The sequence below is a fragment of the Vanrija pseudolonga genome, chromosome 2, assembly GCF_020906515.1.
Source record: "Vanrija pseudolonga chromosome 2, complete sequence".
Taxonomy (NCBI): domain Eukaryota; kingdom Fungi; phylum Basidiomycota; class Tremellomycetes; order Trichosporonales; family Trichosporonaceae; genus Vanrija; species Vanrija pseudolonga.
The window spans coordinates 221,054-238,105 of record NC_085850.1 but is presented as its reverse complement, the minus strand read 5'-3'; the positions used below and the strand labels follow the sequence as shown (position 1 = coordinate 238,105).

At 63.9% G+C, this 17,052-nt stretch overlaps 9 protein-coding genes across 9 annotated transcripts; 7 read left to right on the top strand and 2 right to left on the bottom strand.

Moving 5' to 3' along the window:
• Positions 1-8: 8 nt before the first annotated feature.
• FRE7 (Ferric/cupric reductase transmembrane component 7) lies at positions 9-3,829 on the top strand. Its single transcript, XM_062768370.1, has 3 exons — positions 9-228; positions 527-1,025; positions 1,295-3,829. Exons 2-3 carry the CDS (start codon positions 710-712, stop codon positions 3,703-3,705), a joined length of 2,727 nt encoding a protein of 908 aa, XP_062624354.1. The 5' UTR covers positions 9-228; positions 527-709; the 3' UTR covers positions 3,706-3,829.
• A 423-nt stretch (positions 3,830-4,252) lies between these two features.
• Positions 4,253-6,815, top strand: fadD3_3 (3-[(3aS,4S,7aS)-7a-methyl-1,5-dioxo-octahydro-1H-inden-4-yl]propanoyl:CoA ligase). The gene is made up of 9 exons (XM_062768369.1): positions 4,253-4,360; positions 4,417-4,505; positions 4,603-5,058; positions 5,132-5,315; positions 5,460-5,691; positions 5,846-5,986; positions 6,035-6,249; positions 6,303-6,653; positions 6,692-6,815. The coding sequence occupies exons 1-9, from the start codon at positions 4,333-4,335 to the stop codon at positions 6,787-6,789; spliced, it is 1,794 nt and encodes a 597-aa protein (XP_062624353.1). The 5' UTR covers positions 4,253-4,332; the 3' UTR covers positions 6,790-6,815.
• A 75-nt stretch (positions 6,816-6,890) lies between these two features.
• On the bottom strand, positions 6,891-8,629 carry liz1_13 (Pantothenate transporter liz1; the record flags this gene model as incomplete). The annotated part of the gene is made up of 4 exons (XM_062768368.1): positions 6,891-7,486; positions 7,552-8,155; positions 8,200-8,254; positions 8,334-8,629. 4 exons carry the CDS (start codon positions 8,627-8,629, stop codon positions 6,891-6,893), a joined length of 1,551 nt encoding a protein of 516 aa, XP_062624352.1.
• A 1,403-nt stretch (positions 8,630-10,032) lies between these two features.
• Positions 10,033-10,926, top strand: LOC62_02G001866 (uncharacterized protein; the record flags this gene model as incomplete). The annotated part of the gene is made up of 1 exon (XM_062768367.1): positions 10,033-10,926. The coding sequence occupies one exon, from the start codon at positions 10,033-10,035 to the stop codon at positions 10,924-10,926; it is 894 nt and encodes a 297-aa protein (XP_062624351.1).
• A 277-nt stretch (positions 10,927-11,203) lies between these two features.
• LOC62_02G001865 (uncharacterized protein) lies at positions 11,204-11,704 on the top strand (the record flags this gene model as incomplete). The annotated part of the gene is made up of 1 exon (XM_062768366.1): positions 11,204-11,704. One exon carries the CDS (start codon positions 11,204-11,206, stop codon positions 11,702-11,704), a length of 501 nt encoding a protein of 166 aa, XP_062624350.1.
• A 247-nt stretch (positions 11,705-11,951) lies between these two features.
• LOC62_02G001864 (uncharacterized protein) lies at positions 11,952-12,914 on the top strand (the record flags this gene model as incomplete). Its single annotated transcript, XM_062768365.1, has 1 exon — positions 11,952-12,914. The coding sequence occupies one exon, from the start codon at positions 11,952-11,954 to the stop codon at positions 12,912-12,914; it is 963 nt and encodes a 320-aa protein (XP_062624349.1).
• A 182-nt stretch (positions 12,915-13,096) lies between these two features.
• On the bottom strand, positions 13,097-13,858 carry LOC62_02G001863 (uncharacterized protein; the record flags this gene model as incomplete). The annotated part of the gene is made up of 2 exons (XM_062768364.1): positions 13,097-13,414; positions 13,451-13,858. 2 exons carry the CDS (start codon positions 13,856-13,858, stop codon positions 13,097-13,099), a joined length of 726 nt encoding a protein of 241 aa, XP_062624348.1.
• Positions 13,859-14,305: 447 nt separating this feature from the next.
• LOC62_02G001862 (uncharacterized protein) lies at positions 14,306-14,909 on the top strand (the record flags this gene model as incomplete). The annotated part of the gene is made up of 2 exons (XM_062768363.1): positions 14,306-14,821; positions 14,871-14,909. 2 exons carry the CDS (start codon positions 14,306-14,308, stop codon positions 14,907-14,909), a joined length of 555 nt encoding a protein of 184 aa, XP_062624347.1.
• A 603-nt stretch (positions 14,910-15,512) lies between these two features.
• SPCC23B6.04c_3 (CRAL-TRIO domain-containing protein) lies at positions 15,513-16,954 on the top strand (the record flags this gene model as incomplete). Its single annotated transcript, XM_062768362.1, is given in 7 exon segments — positions 15,513-15,770; positions 15,826-16,064; positions 16,114-16,279; positions 16,321-16,405; positions 16,447-16,541; positions 16,586-16,719; positions 16,738-16,954. 7 exon segments carry the CDS (start codon positions 15,513-15,515, stop codon positions 16,952-16,954), a joined length of 1,194 nt encoding a protein of 397 aa, XP_062624346.1.
• Positions 16,955-17,052: the final 98 nt, after the last annotated feature.

Genomic DNA, 17,052 nt, shown 5'->3' with positions numbered 1-17,052 from the left:
GCGTTTCGACGACCCCTTTTGCACCTGCTTTTGCTGTAAGCATCCTCTCTTCTTATCGACGACGACGACGAGCTGGCCTCTCCTCGACGACGAGCATAAACACTTGCAGCACACGTCCTGGCGACGACAACAACATAACACAAGAGTGCAGGCACTCTCTTCTTCTTCGACGATCACTCACTCAGCTGTCACTCGACGCCTCTCTCTCCCCGCGACCCGCGCCCTCCCGTGAGTTCTTGTCTTACTGCAGTGTCCTGCACATTCCATCTTGGCTGTGCAGTGTGTGTGCATCGTGTGTGCTGCATGGGTGCACTGCGCTGCGCACTCCCTTGCTCGGCGTGTGTGCGTGCTGGGTGGATGCGCCGAGCCCTTGCCATGCCGTAACATTTGTGACGCTTCCCCTGTTTCGGTGCGCGTCCAAGTCGCCCGAGCCTGCCAGTGCACGCACATCGTCGACATCGACTTCAACACAATCCTTCACTTCGTCTCTCTCTCTCTCTTCGTCTCTCTCTCTAACCCCTTTTAGCTGCACGACAGCTCCTCGCTTCGCTGGCGAAGCATCCTCCCCTCCCTCTTAATACGACGACGGCGACGGCGACGACAACCCCTCGACTCGTCTTCCTCCAACCTCCCACCCGGCGCAGGACGCCAAACACCCACCCACCCGGCAGGCCCCCCCACGATCCCTCAACACACACACGCCAGCACAATGGCAAACAACATCACCCCCGACTCGGCAGTCAAGCGCCAGCAGACTCCAGAGGGCACGCTGCACCTCGCGCCCACGGGCGCCGGCGCCGTCGGCGTCCCGCTCAGCGCTGTCCCCTCGGACGTGGTCGCGTACACTGGCGCCGGCGCGCAGGTCGGCACGCCGCTCAACCCCGCTGCGCCGACGCCCAACGTCGGCACGCCGCTCAATGTCGGCGCGAGCGCCGGCACGCCCCTCCACTCGTCGGCGGCCGCACCGACGGCCACGGCGTGGAACCAGACCGCATACGAGATTCAGCACCAGGCATACCTTGACAGTGAGTGCGGGTTTCTGCGCGGGACGCAACATCGGAGCGAGCAGGCAGGGCGAGTTGGTGGCGTGCGGCGCAGGGGGTGTCGCATGTGTGGATGACGGCCACCGGCGGTCACATACCCAATCGAGTCGGTGACGACGGCGGCGCGCACACGCCGTCGAACGCCTTCGGGATTTCCTATCTCGCGTCGGACGACACACCCACCTCGGCGCACACACCCACTCCGCTCACTTGTTCCGCGCGCGCGCTCGCACCAACTAACACCCACGCAGGTGTCACCCCGCGCAACCTCGTCATTGCCTGCACGGCCCTCCTCGGCGCGCTCATCCTCCTCTCGCACCCGCGCTTCCTCGCGCGCCTCTTCGCATCCGTGCACCGCAAGAAGGCGGCGCGCGCAGAGGCCGCCGCGCGTCCCGCCTACGCCTTTGACATGGAGACTGCCAAGGTGCTCGCGACCCACCAGCAGCTCCAGCTCCAGGAAACCCGCGAACGCGTCGTCGCCGGCGGCGACCTCGATCGCGGATGGGTCCTCAAAAAGGGCTCGGCTGGGCGCCGTGCGCACGTCGGCGGCGCGGACGCTGCGTTTGCCAGCGAAAACGACCTCGACCCCTTTGCGTCGGCAAGCCACGACCCAAACTCTCCAATGAGCGTCATGCTCTCGCCCCCGCCGCACATTGCTGCGATGGAGGGCCGCCTGCCGTTTGCGAGATTCCTCGAGGCCGCCCCGTTCTCCCGCTTCCCGAGCTTTGCCGCCACCCGCGCAAACATTGCGACCATGGCCATCATCGTCGTCTATCTCCTGTTCTGCATCTTTGCCCTTGCTTACCAGTCGCGTGTGCTCCCGCCAAAGAAGGGACATGGGTATGGTAGCGACTTTCAGCGCTCTGGCCTCGTCGCCATGTCCCAGATCCCGATCGCCATCGCCCTCGGCGTCCGCGGCAACATTATCGGCCTCACCATCGGCAAGGGCTACGACCGCCTCCGCATCTTCCACAAGGTCGTCGGCCGCGTCGTCGTCCTCGCCTCGCTCCTCCACACGGTGCTCTACATGCACAAGTTTTACAAGATTGGCAAGCTCGCAAAGCTCTCACAACAGCCCATCATGATCTACGGTTACGTCGCCTTCGCCGGCGCCTGCCTCTTGGTCGTGTCGTCGCTGCCCGTCTTCCGCCGCGTCATGTACGGCACCTTCCAGAACTGCCACTTCATCGGCGTTCTCGCCATGCTCGTCGGCCTCGGCCTCCACGTCCCCGTCGCCAAGCCATGGATGATCGCCTCGGCCGCCATCTACGCCTTTTCCATGGTCATGTCCGCTTGCAAGACGCGCTTTGCCCGCGCCGAGCTCGTCGCTCTTGGCGGCTGCACCACCACCCTTATCACGATCCCCGAGCTCACCACTGGCTGGCGCGCGGGACAGCACGTCCGTCTCCGTGTCTTTGGCATCGGCGTGTCAAGAGTGTTTGAGGCGCACCCCTTCACCATTGCATCGGCTCCCGACTCTGGCGGTCTCGTCCTCATGGCCAAGGCCGTCGGTGACTGGACCGAGAAGCTGTACGAGCTTGCAGCCTCTGGCGAAGGTGCCCAGCGCGACACGTCGGAAGCCGAGATGGGTGTTTGGAAGCGCCGCGCGACCGTCATGATTGAAGGTCCTTACGGCGGTCTCGGCCACACCCTCCCGACTTCATTCTCCTCGCTCATTCTCATGGCTGGCGGCTCGGGCATCTCGCACTCGCTCGCCCTCGCCCAGGACATTATCCAGCGCTCGCCTTCGGGTGTTGTCGCGGCCCGCACAGTCGATCTCGTCTGGGTCGTGCGCGTCGAGCAGACGGCCCGCGCCATTCTTCCGTCCATCACCGCCCTCGTGTCTCAAGCCCGTGCATGGGAGCGCAAGGCCCTCGCCGCGCGCAAGCGCCGCAAGGACGTTGCCATGCCCACCGCTTTGCGCGTGCACATCTTTGTCACCCGTGTTCCTCACTCGTCGCCCCTTACGCTTGTTCCCGGTGGATACGAGCGCGCCACTCGTGAGAAGGAACCAAAGCTGCTTCCATCGTCGCATGGACACAGCGACAGCGGTCACAGCAGCGACAACGGTCACACGGTCGACGCGCACGCATGGCGCAGCAACGACGGCCATGGGTCGTCGGACGGCGGCCACGGCAACGACATTGAGCTCGAGCGCTACGAGGACTGGTCGGATGAGGGACACGGACACGTCAATGTTGTTTACACTGAGGCCCAGAATGCTCAGCGTGGACAGGTTGGTAACCCGTCGTCGACCGCCGCCGACCACATGACGGCCTGGCCTGCTGGTGGTGCGGCGTCTCGCCCCGCTCCCGCCCCCGTCACTGCGGCTGAGAAGGAGCGCGCCGACTGGCTTGTCCGCAACGCGTCGATTGCCAAGGTTGCCATGCTGCGCTCGCGCCGCACCGACCCGAACCAGGCCATGTCGAGCCTGACGGCGTACCGCGGCCGTCCCGAGGTGGCTTCCATTCTCGGGTCAGTGATCGACGAGAGCATCAGTCGTCACGGTCGCGTCATGACCGAGCCGAGCGGCGTGTTTGTGTCTGCATGCGGTCCCGAGCACCTCGTCAACGACTCGCGTGATGCGGTGCGCTCCGTCGCGCCATGGAAGCGCACGGCAGTTGGTGGTGTCGACTTTGAGGCCGAGTTCTTCGGCTTCTAAGGCGTGGGCATTCGAGAGGTTAGGAGAAGGAGGCGTTCATGTGTATGCGTTTTCGCTGCACCCTGGTGGCTGCTGTCATTGCATTGTTTGTATCATATCATGGAGTTTGTGAATAAAGCGAGAGCGAGGTGCCGGAGCGGAGCGACGGCGCGGAGCAGCCGACGGAGTGGTCTCGAGGTGAGACGAGCCACAAGGTGTGTTAAACGAGTGCCGAGTGTGGGGTTTACGCGCCATTGTCGCGGCCCCGGGCGATGTCGAGCCCAGTCCGCGGCCGTACTGTCGTGGGTGGGGTGCACAATACCCGCAAGTTGCCGTGTGGTTGTGGGTGGGTCACGAGTCTGACGTTGGCAGTCTCACGCTGACCCGGCTGACCCCCCCTGACACTCCTCCCTCACCAGCCCACGACTTATCGCGAACGCCGAACAACGAGGGTCGAGACACATGGCCGGCATCTTCGGCCAACTCCGTCCGGGCCAGCAGCCTGGCCCCAGGCGACTCACTCACACTCACATGATTGATGCTTGCTTGCTCCCCACGACAACGACAACGGCTACATCCTTACTTGCTTGACGTTGCTTCATCTCTCTTGACTAGACGTCAACGACCACGCAAAAGCACGCACACACGATGCCGATCAAACGCACCATGGACGAGGGTGAGTGCCGACATGGCTCGCTCGCACCGAGCAACCTCGCTGACGCTCGGTTGTAGTCGACGCGATCCTCACCCGCCCCGGATCGCTGTTCGAGCTCACGACCTTCCAGCACCCGTGCGGCGCGACGGTGAAGAACTACAAGCATGTGCGTGGGCTTGCCTGCCTGCTGTGGCCGCCGCTCGCAGCTGCCAGACTGACTGACGGCGTGCTCCTCGCCCGCTCGCTCGCTAACGCTCGCGCAGTCCCCGCCCAACCACCGCGCCTTCCTCGAAGCCCAGCTGAACAAGTTCCCCGAGCGCATCTTCCTCTCCTCGTCGAACGACGGGCCGGGTCGTCAAAGACTAACCTACAAGCAAACGCACGACCTCGCGATCCGGCGCGCGGCGTGGCTGCGCTCGAAGCACGTCGGCGTCGGCACGCGCGTCGCGCTCGCCGGGCAGAACTGCAACCAATGGGTCATCAACTGGGTCGCGCTGCACTACCTCGGCGCGGTGCCCGTGTACGTCAACACGACGCTGACGCTCGAGGCGAACATCCATTGTTTGGCGCTCGCCGAGCCCAAGCTGGTGCTGGTTGATGCGGAGACGGCAGAGGTGTTCGGCCCGGTGAGGGACCAGCTGAGCGTGCATTACGTCGGCGAGTTGTGGTGCTGGGAGAGCAACGCGAAGCTGTCGCCGGCGGTGCGCAAGGTCGTCCCGGTGAGTCCTGGCCCGAGTCGACAGCGAGCACATGCCCGTCGACGACGCGCTCGGCGCTAACACGCCTCGCTAGCAAATCGACGACTCGAAACTCACCCCCGCCCTCCTCAACTCGGTCATCTGGGGCGCCGGCCTCGAGGGCCTCGGACCGGCGTCGGACGGCTGTATCCTCTTCACGTCGGGCACGACGGGGTTGCCCAAGGCTGTGATCTCGACGCAGACGGCCGGGCTGCATAATGTCATTTCGGGCATGGCTAGTGAGTAGCGAGCAGCGAGCACGCGAAGCGTGCGAGCGGCGTTGGGCATCTTGCAAGTCGTCGAGTTGTGCTGACGCGACCTCCTCCCTTCCAAACACACCCGCTTCTCCGCACTCGCATCGCTCTCGCTCCGCTCGCGCACAGGCGGCGCCCGCGCCCTCCTCCGCGAAGGCAAGATCGACGACCCCTCGCAGATCCCCCCACCGGCCGTGCAGCCCTCCAACCTCCTCGTCGTGCCCCTCTTCCACGCGACGGGCGGGCAGGCGTGGCTCATGCGCATGCTCGGCGTGGGCGGTAAGCTCGTGTTCATGGGCAGGTGGCGCGTGCCGGACGCTATTGAGGTTATTAAGAGTGAGGGGGTGAACATGTTGGGCGGGTGAGTGAGCGAGGACCACGTAGCGGTGAGAGCGCGTTGTTTAGCTGCTGACGCCTGTCTCCTCCTCGTCGCGGTGTCTTTCGTTGATCTTGACTTGTTACCGCGGCCCACCTCACCTCCCTCCCTCGCTCCGCTCGGTCGGTTCGGCTCCCAGCGTCCCCGCCATCCCCGTGGCCATCATCAACCACCCGTCCCTGCCCAAATCCCAACAATTCGTGACAATCTCGTACGGCGGCGCGCCGTCGCCCGACCGCCTCGTGGGCGACATTCACAAAAAGTGGCCCAGCGCGATGGTGTAGGTGTCGACGACCTTCGGTGCGCGTTCAGCCGCTAACACCCGCAGGATCAACGGCTGGGGCATGACCGAGACCTCGGCGCTGCACGCCGCCCTCGGCGGCATCGACCTCGCGCAGCACCCCAACTCGTGTGGCCGCCCCGTGCCGTGCTGCGAGGTCAAGATTGTCGACCAGGAGACCAAGCAGGAGGTTGCGCCCGGTGCTGTTGGTGTGCTCCTCGCTCGTGGGCCCAACGTCATGACGAGGTATCTGGGCAACCCGAGTGCGTCGAGCTGCGATGATCCTGATGCGAATGCCACAGCTGACCCAACCCAGAGGCCACCAGGGAAACCCTCGACGCCGACGGCTGGCTCGACACGGGCGACATGGGCCGCCAGGACGAGAACGGGTTCGTGTACATCGTCGACCGGGCGAAGGACATCATCATCCGCGGCGGTGAGAACATCTCCAGCGTGGAGGTCGAGTCGGCGCTGTACCTCGACGACCGCATCGCCGAGGCCGCGGCGGTCCCCGTGCCAGACGACAAGCTCGGCGAGCTGGTCGCGGCGCTCGTGAGCCTGCGCCCCGGGGCGCAGGCTACAGGCGCGTCGTTGCGTGATGCAGTCGCGCACAAGCTGCGGCGACATGCGCGGCCTGTCATCGTTGTGATTCACAACGAGCTGATCCGTGAGTACCTTCGCGGCGGAAATAATGCTGACGCGCAGCCCGCAACGGCAACGGCAAGGTCATCAAGACCGACTGCAAGGAGATTGTCATCGCTGCGTGGGAGAAGGAGAAGAATGCGCCGAGGGCCAAGCTGTAGAGCGGGCCCACGAGCATAGAGCGGAGCCTAGAGCTGTAGCGTAGCGTCGGCCTTCTGCATTGTATCTTGCACGGCATGGCTCACATCCACTGATCTACCAACTAAGCAACCGACTTGACCCCGTCGTGCGAGAGCACGGGAATGCCCTCGCCGGCGACCTTGACCTTGGCGTCGCCCTCGCTCTCTGCCCCAGCCTCCTCCTCCTCGTCGGCCTTGACCCCACGCTTCTCACGCCGATGCAAGAAGAACACGAGCGTCAACAGGCCCAGCGCGATAATATTGAACGCAAACGTCGTCGGGAAGCCCTTGCGGAAGCTCGGCGCGTCCGTCTGCTTGAAGATAAGCAGCGGGATCCAAGCGTTCATGGCGTACTGGAGGCCATTGGAGAGCGAGATCACGAGCGCGCGTTCCAGCGGGTCGGCACTGCAGATCTCGTTCCACCAGCTGAACACGACGGCCGTGACGAGCGGGCTCGAGGCGACGAGGAACGCGGCCTGTTTGAGCCGCAGCGAGGCGGGCCAGAACGCCAACACGCCGGTCGGGAACAGGCCCCATGCCAGCGGGCCGAGCGTGAAGGCCGCCCGGGAGCCGGTGTAGTCTGACCCGAAGCCCCAGAGCAGGATGGACACGGCGCCGATGACCGAGGTGAAGGTCGGCAGGATGTTGACCATTTCGATGGAGTATTTCTTTGTCGACTCTGCGAGGTGGCGTCAGCTCCGCCGTGGCCCCCACCCAGCCCACCGCAACCCCCGCACCACTCACTCAGCCAGATGCCAAAGTACCCCGCGTCCTGGAGCGCGAGCCCGTAGAAGATGTACGTGAGAGGAAGCACGTACACGTGCCAGCTGGATCCGATCCGCTTCAGGATAGGCCAGGACAGCTTGCCGTCCGTCTGCGCGCGCTTCGCCCTTGCCACGCGCTCGCGCGCGAGCTCGACCTCTTCCTCCGTCAACCACCAGCGCTTGCGCCCCGTGGACGGATAGTCGGGCAACACGCCCCACACAAGCAAGCCACACGGCAGCGTGATCACCCCGCAGATGATGTAAAGCCAGCGCCACCCCTCGAGCCCGTGGCGCCCGTTCAGTGTCTTGTATACCGCCGCTTGGAGGTATCCCGCGAACGCTGACCCGGCCGGCGCGGTGAAGTGGAAGATGGCCGTGCGCTTCGCCAGCTCGGTGGGCGTGTACCATGACCCGAGGAGAAAGAGGCCCACGGGAAAAAAGGCGCTCTCGGTCACGCCGACCATGAAGCGCAGGCCGTACATCGTGCTCGTGGAGTGCGCGCCCGCTTGCGCGAAGGTGAAGATCGCCCAGAGGACCTCGCAACCGCCGAGCCAGAGCGACGGGCGGACCTTTTGGACTATGAGCTAGCGGGGTGGTCAGCACATGCATACCCTCCTTGCCTGCCTACCGTCGACGGCACTTGCATGATGGCGTACGCGGCGGTGTAGAGCGACTGGGCGTATCTGCGCGCGTCAGCGTGCCCGCAGACAGTCGCCGCCACTCCTCGCGGCCTACGGCCGCTCGGCTAGCCCCCGCACTCACGTATACTGGTTCCCGTACCACTTGAGCTCCTCCTTAAGCCCCGACACGTAGGCATTCGAGATATTGCTCTGGTCGAGATACTTGTTGAAGAAGCCCAAGCACAAGCAGGTGAGCATCGCGACGTCGAGCTTGAAGAGCAGGCGCCGCTCCGCGGGGGACTTGAGGTGCGTGTCTGTGTCCCAGATGTGCGAGAGGAACGCGTCTTTGAGGGAGAGTTTCGCCGGCGCCGGCGGCGGCGGCGCGACAGCGGCGTCGGTGTCGGTCGTCGTCGCTACCTTGTCTTTCACGTCTGACATGGCGGTCGATGTGGGCGATACGGCTTGCCGCGCACTCCGGCCTGGCTTAAATCAGACCAGCAAGCGCCAACACCTCCGCCACTAGCGCGTTCGGCCCGTGCCGATGGGTGGCCTGTGCAGGCAACGACGTCAGATATCGCCATCGCGCGCGCGATAAGGCGTGTCCTGCTGCACGAGTCGGGTTTTGGCTTGCAGCATCGCGCGCAAGCTCGGAGCGCGGAAGCCGAGCGAGGTGCCTTGGCGCGCAGCAGGAATAGCAGCCTGCGGCGCCAAGATGCAGCGGCAGTGGTGGTGGCAGTGGCTGAAACATCGAGCAAGCACGTCACTTTGTGGCGCTGCGGCGGCGACGGGCCGATACGGACTTGGCCGTGCCGTGCAGCGCTGTGATGTGATGCGGCGGGGCAACAGTGCGCCGGTGTATTGCGTGCTGCTTGCGGCGGGTTACCGGTCGCCTGGTGACTGACTGACTGGCGGTCTTGGCGCTGCGACGCGAGATGGAAGGACGATGCAGATGCCGACGGCTGGGCGACTGGCGGCGACCGGCGGCGCCGTGCACACCCACCTGTGTGGCCTCGCCACACACACCTACGGCGCTTCACAGGGCAGGTATCTCGACAGTCGTCGCGTCGTCTGGCAGCGTCGGGAGTAGACGGCAACATCTGCCAGTTAGCACCAGGTACGCGCGCGGAAGCGCAGGCGCGAGCCCATGTGGTATGTGGTGCAGGAGCTGTCGTGCGTCAACGCAAGTCGGCGGCGGGCCGAGTCGTGGGTCATCTCCGCCTCCGCCGCCGTTTCCTGCCTACTCGGCGATGGCGAGCTCGCCGCTTGTCATGTATGGTGACTCTTCGGACTCCGGTGGGTGAGGTGCACGAGCGTATGTTTCGGCGGAGAGCGGTGACGGGCGATGGGTATCACGCGGTGCTCCTCGTGCTCGTCTGCACCGAGCTGACGATGTGGGCTCGGGGCATGCTCGGCCTCATGGTGCTGCGAGCGTGCGTTGCTGCACAAGCGGTGGTCCGCGATCTTGGCCGGTGGGGGACAGCAGCGCAGAGTCGGACTGGCGGCGGTCGGCTTACTTTCGCTATGTAACACCACTGCCTATTGATCCCCGCGTGTGCTGTTCGCGCTGGGCAACTCGTACACAGCCCAAAGACCCAAACCATGGCTCGCATCTACTGCTGCTGCTGCCGGCCCGCTCTTCCCCTACATGACCCCCTGGGCTGCACCCGACGAGGTTGTTATAATGTCAGATCTCGAGGGTGAAACGACCAGGCACTGCACCACTCCCTCTTGACAAGACAACAGCCGCGTTTCTCAATGCTTGGCACGACGCAACTCGGGAGGTATAAGAACCGCGAACGCGTCGAGCGCGCTGTGCCGTTTCTCCAAACACAGCTTGTACAATGTCCATAACCACAACAGCAGCACCAGCCGCCTCCAGCCTCGCGCTGGACACGTACTCTGGCCTCTGGCATGGCCACCATGACCAGTGCTGCGTCTCCAACGAGGGCCAGTACACCAACCTCACACAAACCGAGTTCAACACGACCGCGCCGCCGGGCTTCCACCTCCAGCCGAACATGACCTCGGAGGTCATTGGGCACTGCCACGTCAACCTCGAGAACGGGACCGACCCGTCCGTGGGAACCGGCTCGCGCTTCAGCGACTTCGTGATGTGCCTGTTCAACGGCACGGCGAGCCCCCTGCCGCTGTGGTACGGGATGACGCTCACGATGCGGAACGTCACCGTCGCCGGCGGCTCGGAGGGCAACGCGACCGCGCTCGTCACGTACGTCACTGGCACCGCAACTGCGACGGCGCCGATCCCCTCCACGACGACATACGACGTCGAGACGGCAGACTTCTACTCCGGCATCCATCTGGACACGATGGCGTCGTGCTGCAAGCGCCTCGCGGGGCAGGGGGGCAACATGACGCTGGCAGAGTTCAACGCGACGGTGCCGGAGGGGTTCTATCTCCGCGCGAACATCAGCGGAGAGACAGTCGCGCACTGCCGTCTGCCGGGCGACAGGTCGCCCAGCCTCGCAACATGTCTCCGGCAGGGCGAGCCACTGGAGGCGACGCCGTGGTACGTCGGCACGAGCACCGATGCCAACGGGACCGTTACCGGCTGGACGGAGAACGTGCCCGACCCGTGGCGGACGTTCAGCGCGCGGCCGAGCGGCGCGTCGGCGACGACGGGCGCGAGGTCGTCGGCGGTGCCGGGGGCAGGGCAGGTTAAGCTGGGGTTGATATCGCTGCTGGGGATGGCTGCGGCGGCTATAGTCTCTCTCTAGAGCTGTCTTATGTATCGATGGGGGACGAGAAAACGAGCACGCTTATGGGACGCACCAACGGCATGTGGCCAGGGACGCGTACCCCAGCATGTTGTTGTGACGGCCGTCCAGTCCTTGCAGTGAAACGACCACGCACTACACCCTGTTGTCCTCGACGATCTCGAGCTCAGCAAGACCCGCCATCTTGGGCTTGGCAGAATCAGGGGACTGGCTATAAAAGAGAAGATACGCAGAAGCGCTGGCGCTCGCCGCACCCCCTCCCACCCACATTGACAATATGGCCACACCAGCACCCACGACAACGGCTCCAGTACCCGCCTCGACGCCGGCAGACATGCAGCCCGCGTCGGCAGACTTCTGGGCCGGCGTCAACCTCCACACGATCGCGCCGTGCTGCGCCAAGGGCAACGGCACAGCCAACAACATGACCTTGGCCGAGTGGAACGCGACGGCCCCGAGCGGCACCTACCTCCCCCCCGATGTCCAGGGTGGCTCGCCGACCATCGGACACTGCCACGTCGGCGGTGGGGAGGTGATTGACATTGTCCTGATGTGTTTGTTGGACGCCACCACCGATCCACACTTGCTGGTGACATACATCTTCCCCAACGGCACAGTCTTTGGCTTCCCGAAGGAACCGAGCGCGGCAACAGCCACATCGATGTCGACGACGGCAGCCGCCACATCGGCGTCCAAGTCCTCCGGGACGTCGGCGTATGGCAGGTTGGGATTGATATCGCTCCTTGCGATGGCAGCGGCCGCGATCGTGACTCTGTAGTGTTTGTATATGCATCTACAGGCACACGTCCCCAACCCAAAGTGCACAACTCGGCACCCGAGGATCTTACATGTGACCGCAGATGTGGAAGTGAAACGTCCAGGCACTGGCAATGTCCTGCACCATGTCCTCTCGACTTCTCGACCAGACCTGGCTTCAGGCTTGGCAGAGATGGCAGGAGGGGTATAAAGGAGGACAGTAGAGTAGAACAGCTCCCAGTCTTTGCATACATACCGCTCCACTAGCCATGTCCGGGACGCTCACAATCGCGACACTTACTCCGCCACCTGGCCCCACCGGCCTCTCGGCCGACACCTACTCTGGTCTTCAACCCCAACTGCACTCGCAGTGCTGTGCGACATATTCCGGGCAGTACAACAACCTCACGCTGGACCAGTTCAATGCGACCGCTCCGCCCGGGCTCGTCCTCGCGCCGAACATCTCGTCCGCTGTCATCGGCCGCTGCCACCTCGACCTCGTTGGCCCGGGCCGGGGCAACTACATGTCCTACAAGACCTGCCTGCACCCCGGTTCCAAGGCGCCCGCGGACGTGGTAATGTGGTACGCCGAGGTCATGAACGCTGATGACGGAACCGTGTGGTACTTGCCCGACGCGGACGGCTGGAAGATGGTCACCCTCGTCACGGGCCGTGGAACGATCGCCGCGCCCACCGACACGAACAGCTACTCTGTCCAGGTCGGCGACAAGTTCAGGGCCGAATATGCCGACTTCTACTCGGGCCTCTACTTCAACCAGATGTCTTCGTGCTGCGACCGACTGAACGGCACGCTCAAGTTCACCTCGGTCGAGGCGTATAACTTGACCGCGCCGATCGGGCTCGACCTGCCCACAGATCTCAGCTCGAGCAACGTGGGCCACTGCCGCATCCCCAGTGTGCGCGGGGACCAGCTCGCCAGCTGCCTCGACGAGGTACATACCGTACCCATGTGGTTCATCGCCACGCAGACAGACGCTTGGGGCACCATATGGGTCTGGATCAAGCCCGGTCTCACTGTCACGTCCACGCCATGGCTCGATCCCACCGGGCCTGTGTCGATCACCGGTGGCGGCATCATCGCCACACTCACGCCCACAGCGGCCACGACGCCTACTGCCCCGGCCACCAGGTCTGCCGCAGGCTCGAGCCATGCCAAGTTGGGGTTGATATCGCTTATAGGCATTGCAGCAGCGGCGGTTGTACTGTTCTAAGATTCACCATTTCTACATCTTGAAGCACTATGTACTCAGTTGGATGTACAACTCATCATTGCTACTCAAGTCTTAGCCATGTGGCGGTGAGAGACGTGTTCGTTCCCGCAACCGTGCGCCACTTGGGCAGCCCGCGCGCCTTACATACAACATACAGCTGGGGATGGCCGCTACAACTTTCCCTAGTTGACCACAGCCCACTTTGTGTCCACCTTGACCGTGTGCCTAATAGGTGCAGGCTCAAAGCGGATAAGCGGGTCCTCTCCTATCGACCCACCGCTGCGCCCCATACGCCGAGGAAGCGAAACGTTGATATCGGCGGCCTTCTCCACAATCTCGAGGGGCGTGAGGCTCGGCGCGTCCATTATGGGTGCGAGTAAGATGAGCGCCCGGCGCTTGGCGTCGAGAACCGCGCCGCCGTACACTTCGGCCTCGAGGGCGTCGCGGGTCGGGAGGGACACCCGCCAGGTGATGTTGCTGAAGTCCACGTTCTTCTCCATCTGTCATCAGCCCCGCCCTGCCTCGCTTTCACGCACCGCTACGGTGCTGACGAACACTTCGAGTGCGGAGAAGTCGTGGACCGTGACTGTGTAGTCCTGCTCCGCGCGGTACCGGGTTGCCTCTGGCCCCCACCACCATGTCGCCAGCCGCCCCGTGTGCCACCGCACGACGGGCTTGGACGCGTCGCAGACCGGCCACTCGGCGTGCACGGCGGCCCCTCCGCCACTTTGCTTCGCTGGCGCGATGCGCGAAATCATCCCCGCGACGTCGTTGGCCGAGGCCTTGAACACCTTGAGCACCTTGGCCTTGTCGGTCCCGTCGGCCGCCACGCGGATCGTCACATCCGCGAGCTCGGGGGTCCGCTCGACGCTGTGTGAGCCTGCCACTGTGATCTGTGTGCCCGTGCCGATTGGGGCCAGCGTTTGGGATACCTGAGCAGCCATTGGGGGATAAGTGGGCAGAGTAGGATTCGCAAGGGGTGAATGCATACAGAAGACTCAATGTGCACGTCAAGAGCTGCTAACCGGTCGTTGATACCAGGTACAAATGTTCCAACTTCGGAGTGAAATCAGGAAGCTTGGCAGGGAGGCAATGTCATGTGCGTCATCGACCAACTCGCGCTGTCCACTGTTGTCGTGAGGGCACAGAACTGGGCCTCCCCCTTGCTGAGACGGGGTGTGGGTGCACCACAAGGAGTAGGAGGCAGCCAACGTCCTCCACTAGGCACACCCCAAGCTGTTCAAAGAGTGGTTGCGGGACGGTGGCGGAACGGTGTAAGGCAATGCCTCCAGGCACATGGCCCAGATCTGTTGTTTCCAGCAACCATGTTGGCCATAAGACGGCGCCGCGGACCCGTCCTCGCACTCACCCCTCCACACACCACGCTCATCATGTCCGTTGCACCTCTCGGGCCACTACAGCCCGCCGCGGCGGCGCTGGCGCTAAACAACACCATCCCCGTCGACATTTGGTCGGGCATCCACCTCGGCGTGCTTGACCAGGTCTGCAAGGTGTGGAACGGCACAGCGACAAATCTCACGCAGGCAGAGTACGACGGCGCAGCGCCCTCCCCTTTCCGACTACCCCAGAACCTCACTTCGGCGACCATAACGCACTGCCGCATCCCGTTCAACGTCAGCGCGGCCGACAGCTACACCCCGACGGACAAGTACCACATGCTCGGTAACGCGCTGCACGCCGTCCCCGACCCGCAGATCTGGGAGGTATGGTGCCAGATCACGGTTGCTCTGCCCAACGGGACTGTGGTTGGGTTGCCTGATCCACAGGTGTCGGCTGTGTCCACGTACCATGGACCGATGGCGACCAATTCGAAGGGCGAAGAGGTTCCGGCGTTCATGGTGACGAGTTCGAGTTCGAGCACGCGCGCGAATGCCGCTGCGCCGACGGTGGCTGGGACGAGCGTCGTCTCCTCCCCCAGCCCAAGTCCCAGCGCAGCACACGCCCCGGCGTCGTCTTCCACACGCGTGCAGGTAGGGTTCGGGCTTCTTGCCATTTTTGGGTTGTGCGCCGGTGTCATGTTTGTACTATAAGCCGTTGCAGATCAATGTTCCTGTCGGTCCGGCACGATTGGCGCCGAGCATGCCGCAGATCCGCCACACCGGCTAGTGCGGAGGACGCATAGAGTGGGATTGCTGGTGTACTTGTCCACTCGGTTCCATGATGGCGGCGGCACAAGCATCAAATAGCAATGACCCGTGGGGCCGAGTCGGGCAGAGTGGGGATCCCGGGTGGTGCGGCCAAGTCCGAGACGAGGCGTCGGTCCAAGGCCGCAAAGGCTGTAGCTGTAACGAGTCTGGGTGTGTCGCTCGAGTCACCCATGTTCCGAGACACGCGACGCGCATCTCGTATACGTACGCGTCAGGTTGTCACTCGCGGCGTATGCATTCCGCGAGCGCCAGAAAGGCAGAGGCAAAGGCGACAGCCAGCAGGGTCGCGAGGCGTCACGGGAAACCCGTGTCAGTGCCGACGCGCGCGGCTCGCTCACCTGGCCGCGGCGTGGGGCCGTCGGTCGGCAAGCGAAATCAACTGCATCAACATCGTCTCATCATCGCACATCTCACCACCGCTGCCACGAGCATGGGTTTCTTCAGATCGGCATCGAGCACAGCTGCGGAGCCTTCCAAGGCTGACGGCGGGCTGGCCGTCCCGCTGCCTGTGCGGTCGGCGTCCTCCACCGCCGCGGAGGGTGTGACGGCCGACTCGGTCGTCGAGCCCAAGCTCCCCGTCGTCCCCGAACCGAGCAACGAGCTGCCCGTCACGTACTCTATCACCGCTGTCGCGCCGGAGGACTCGGAGATCCCGGTGCGGGAGTACACCGACAGCCAGCTCGCCGACGTAAGCAAGCTACATACTGTACAGCACAAGCCAGCTGAACTGACGCCGGCGCCAGATCGACGACCTGCGCGAGTACACCGACGAGCTCATCCTGCCCGAAGACGACGAGTACTATCCCTGGGAGCGGCGCTTCCTCTCCGATCCCGGCGTGCATGCGCGCTATATGCGCGCGGCGAAGTGGCACATGGCGGACGCGAAGAAGCGCATCAAGGCGACGATCGAGTGGAGGAGGGAGTATCGGCCGGATTTGATCGAGCCGGGCGAGGTGGAGCCCGAGAACGAGACGGGCAAGATGTGCGTGGTGAAGGAGGGGAAGAGCAAGTCGACTGACACTACTCCGCAGCGTCCTCTCCGGGTTTGACAGACAAGGAAGACCTCTCCTCATCATGCGCCCGGGACGACAGAACACAAAGGAGTCGCCCCGGATGGTCCGGTACACCGTGTGGTTCCTCGAGCGCTGTATTGATCTGTGTCCGCCCGGCCAAGAACAGCTCGTCATCTTCCTTGATGTACGTGGGCCAGCGGCTAGTTCCTCACTGACCGACGGCAGTACGCGTCCATCTCGTTCTCGGAGCGCACGAGCATGCACATGTCGCGCACCGTGCTGCACATTATGGCGAACCACTACGTCGAGCGTGGGTGCGACGTCGGGGACATGATTGCTGACCGACGGCAGGTCTCGGGCGGGGTATCATCGTCAACGCTCCGTGGTTCTTCGGCGCGTTCTACTCTGCCATCTCGGCCTTCATCGACCCCGTGTCGCGGGACAAGGTGCGCCTGACCTTCTTCGTCCAGCCGCTGACGCCGCTACATAGGTCCGCTTCAACCCCAACCTCGACGAGCTGATCGCCGCCGACCAGCTCGAGAGCGACTACGGCGGGCAGGTCAACTTCAAGTACGACCACGGCGTGTACTGGAAGGAGCTGAGCGAGTGGGTGAAATGTTATGAGTGCGTCTGACCCACCAGATTTTGCAGGCTCGCGCCAGACGGCGGCAGGCTCGACCTGCAAGGCAGGCCGTGGGTCGCGCCGACCGGCTTGGGGATCAAGCATGCCGTCGACCAGCTGGGCGTCGAGAGCGAGGAGTCGACGCTGGCGGGCACGGCGAACGGGACGAAGGAGGCGACGGCCGAGCCTGAGGTTGTTGCGCCGGCTGCCGTTGAGGCCGTGGCGGCTACTGCATAGGGTCATTGTTGTAGACTTATCCATACCCACTATGCACCTGGTTGCGGCCCACGCATCCCTGCTGCAATCGGGAGCCAAGACAACCGACCGCGCCAGTG

What these genes read in the sequence shown, in the direction of transcription:
- FRE7 (XM_062768370.1), top strand. Translation starts at nt 710, where the DNA reads ATGGCAAACAACATCACCCCCGACTCGGCAGTCAAGCGCCAGCAGACT. An exon ending in GCACCAGGCATACCTTGACA is followed by an intron (nt 1,026 to 1,294) that starts GTGAGTGCGGGT and finishes ACACCCACGCAG; the next exon opens with GTGTCACCCCGCGCAACCTC.
- fadD3_3 (XM_062768369.1), top strand. Translation starts at nt 4,333, where the DNA reads ATGCCGATCAAACGCACCATGGACGAGG. An exon ending in CGGTGCGCAAGGTCGTCCCG is followed by an intron (nt 5,059 to 5,131) that starts GTGAGTCCTGGC and finishes ACGCCTCGCTAG; the next exon opens with CAAATCGACGACTCGAAACT. An exon ending in GGGGTGAACATGTTGGGCGG is followed by an intron (nt 5,692 to 5,845) that starts GTGAGTGAGCGA and finishes TTCGGCTCCCAG; the next exon opens with CGTCCCCGCCATCCCCGTGG.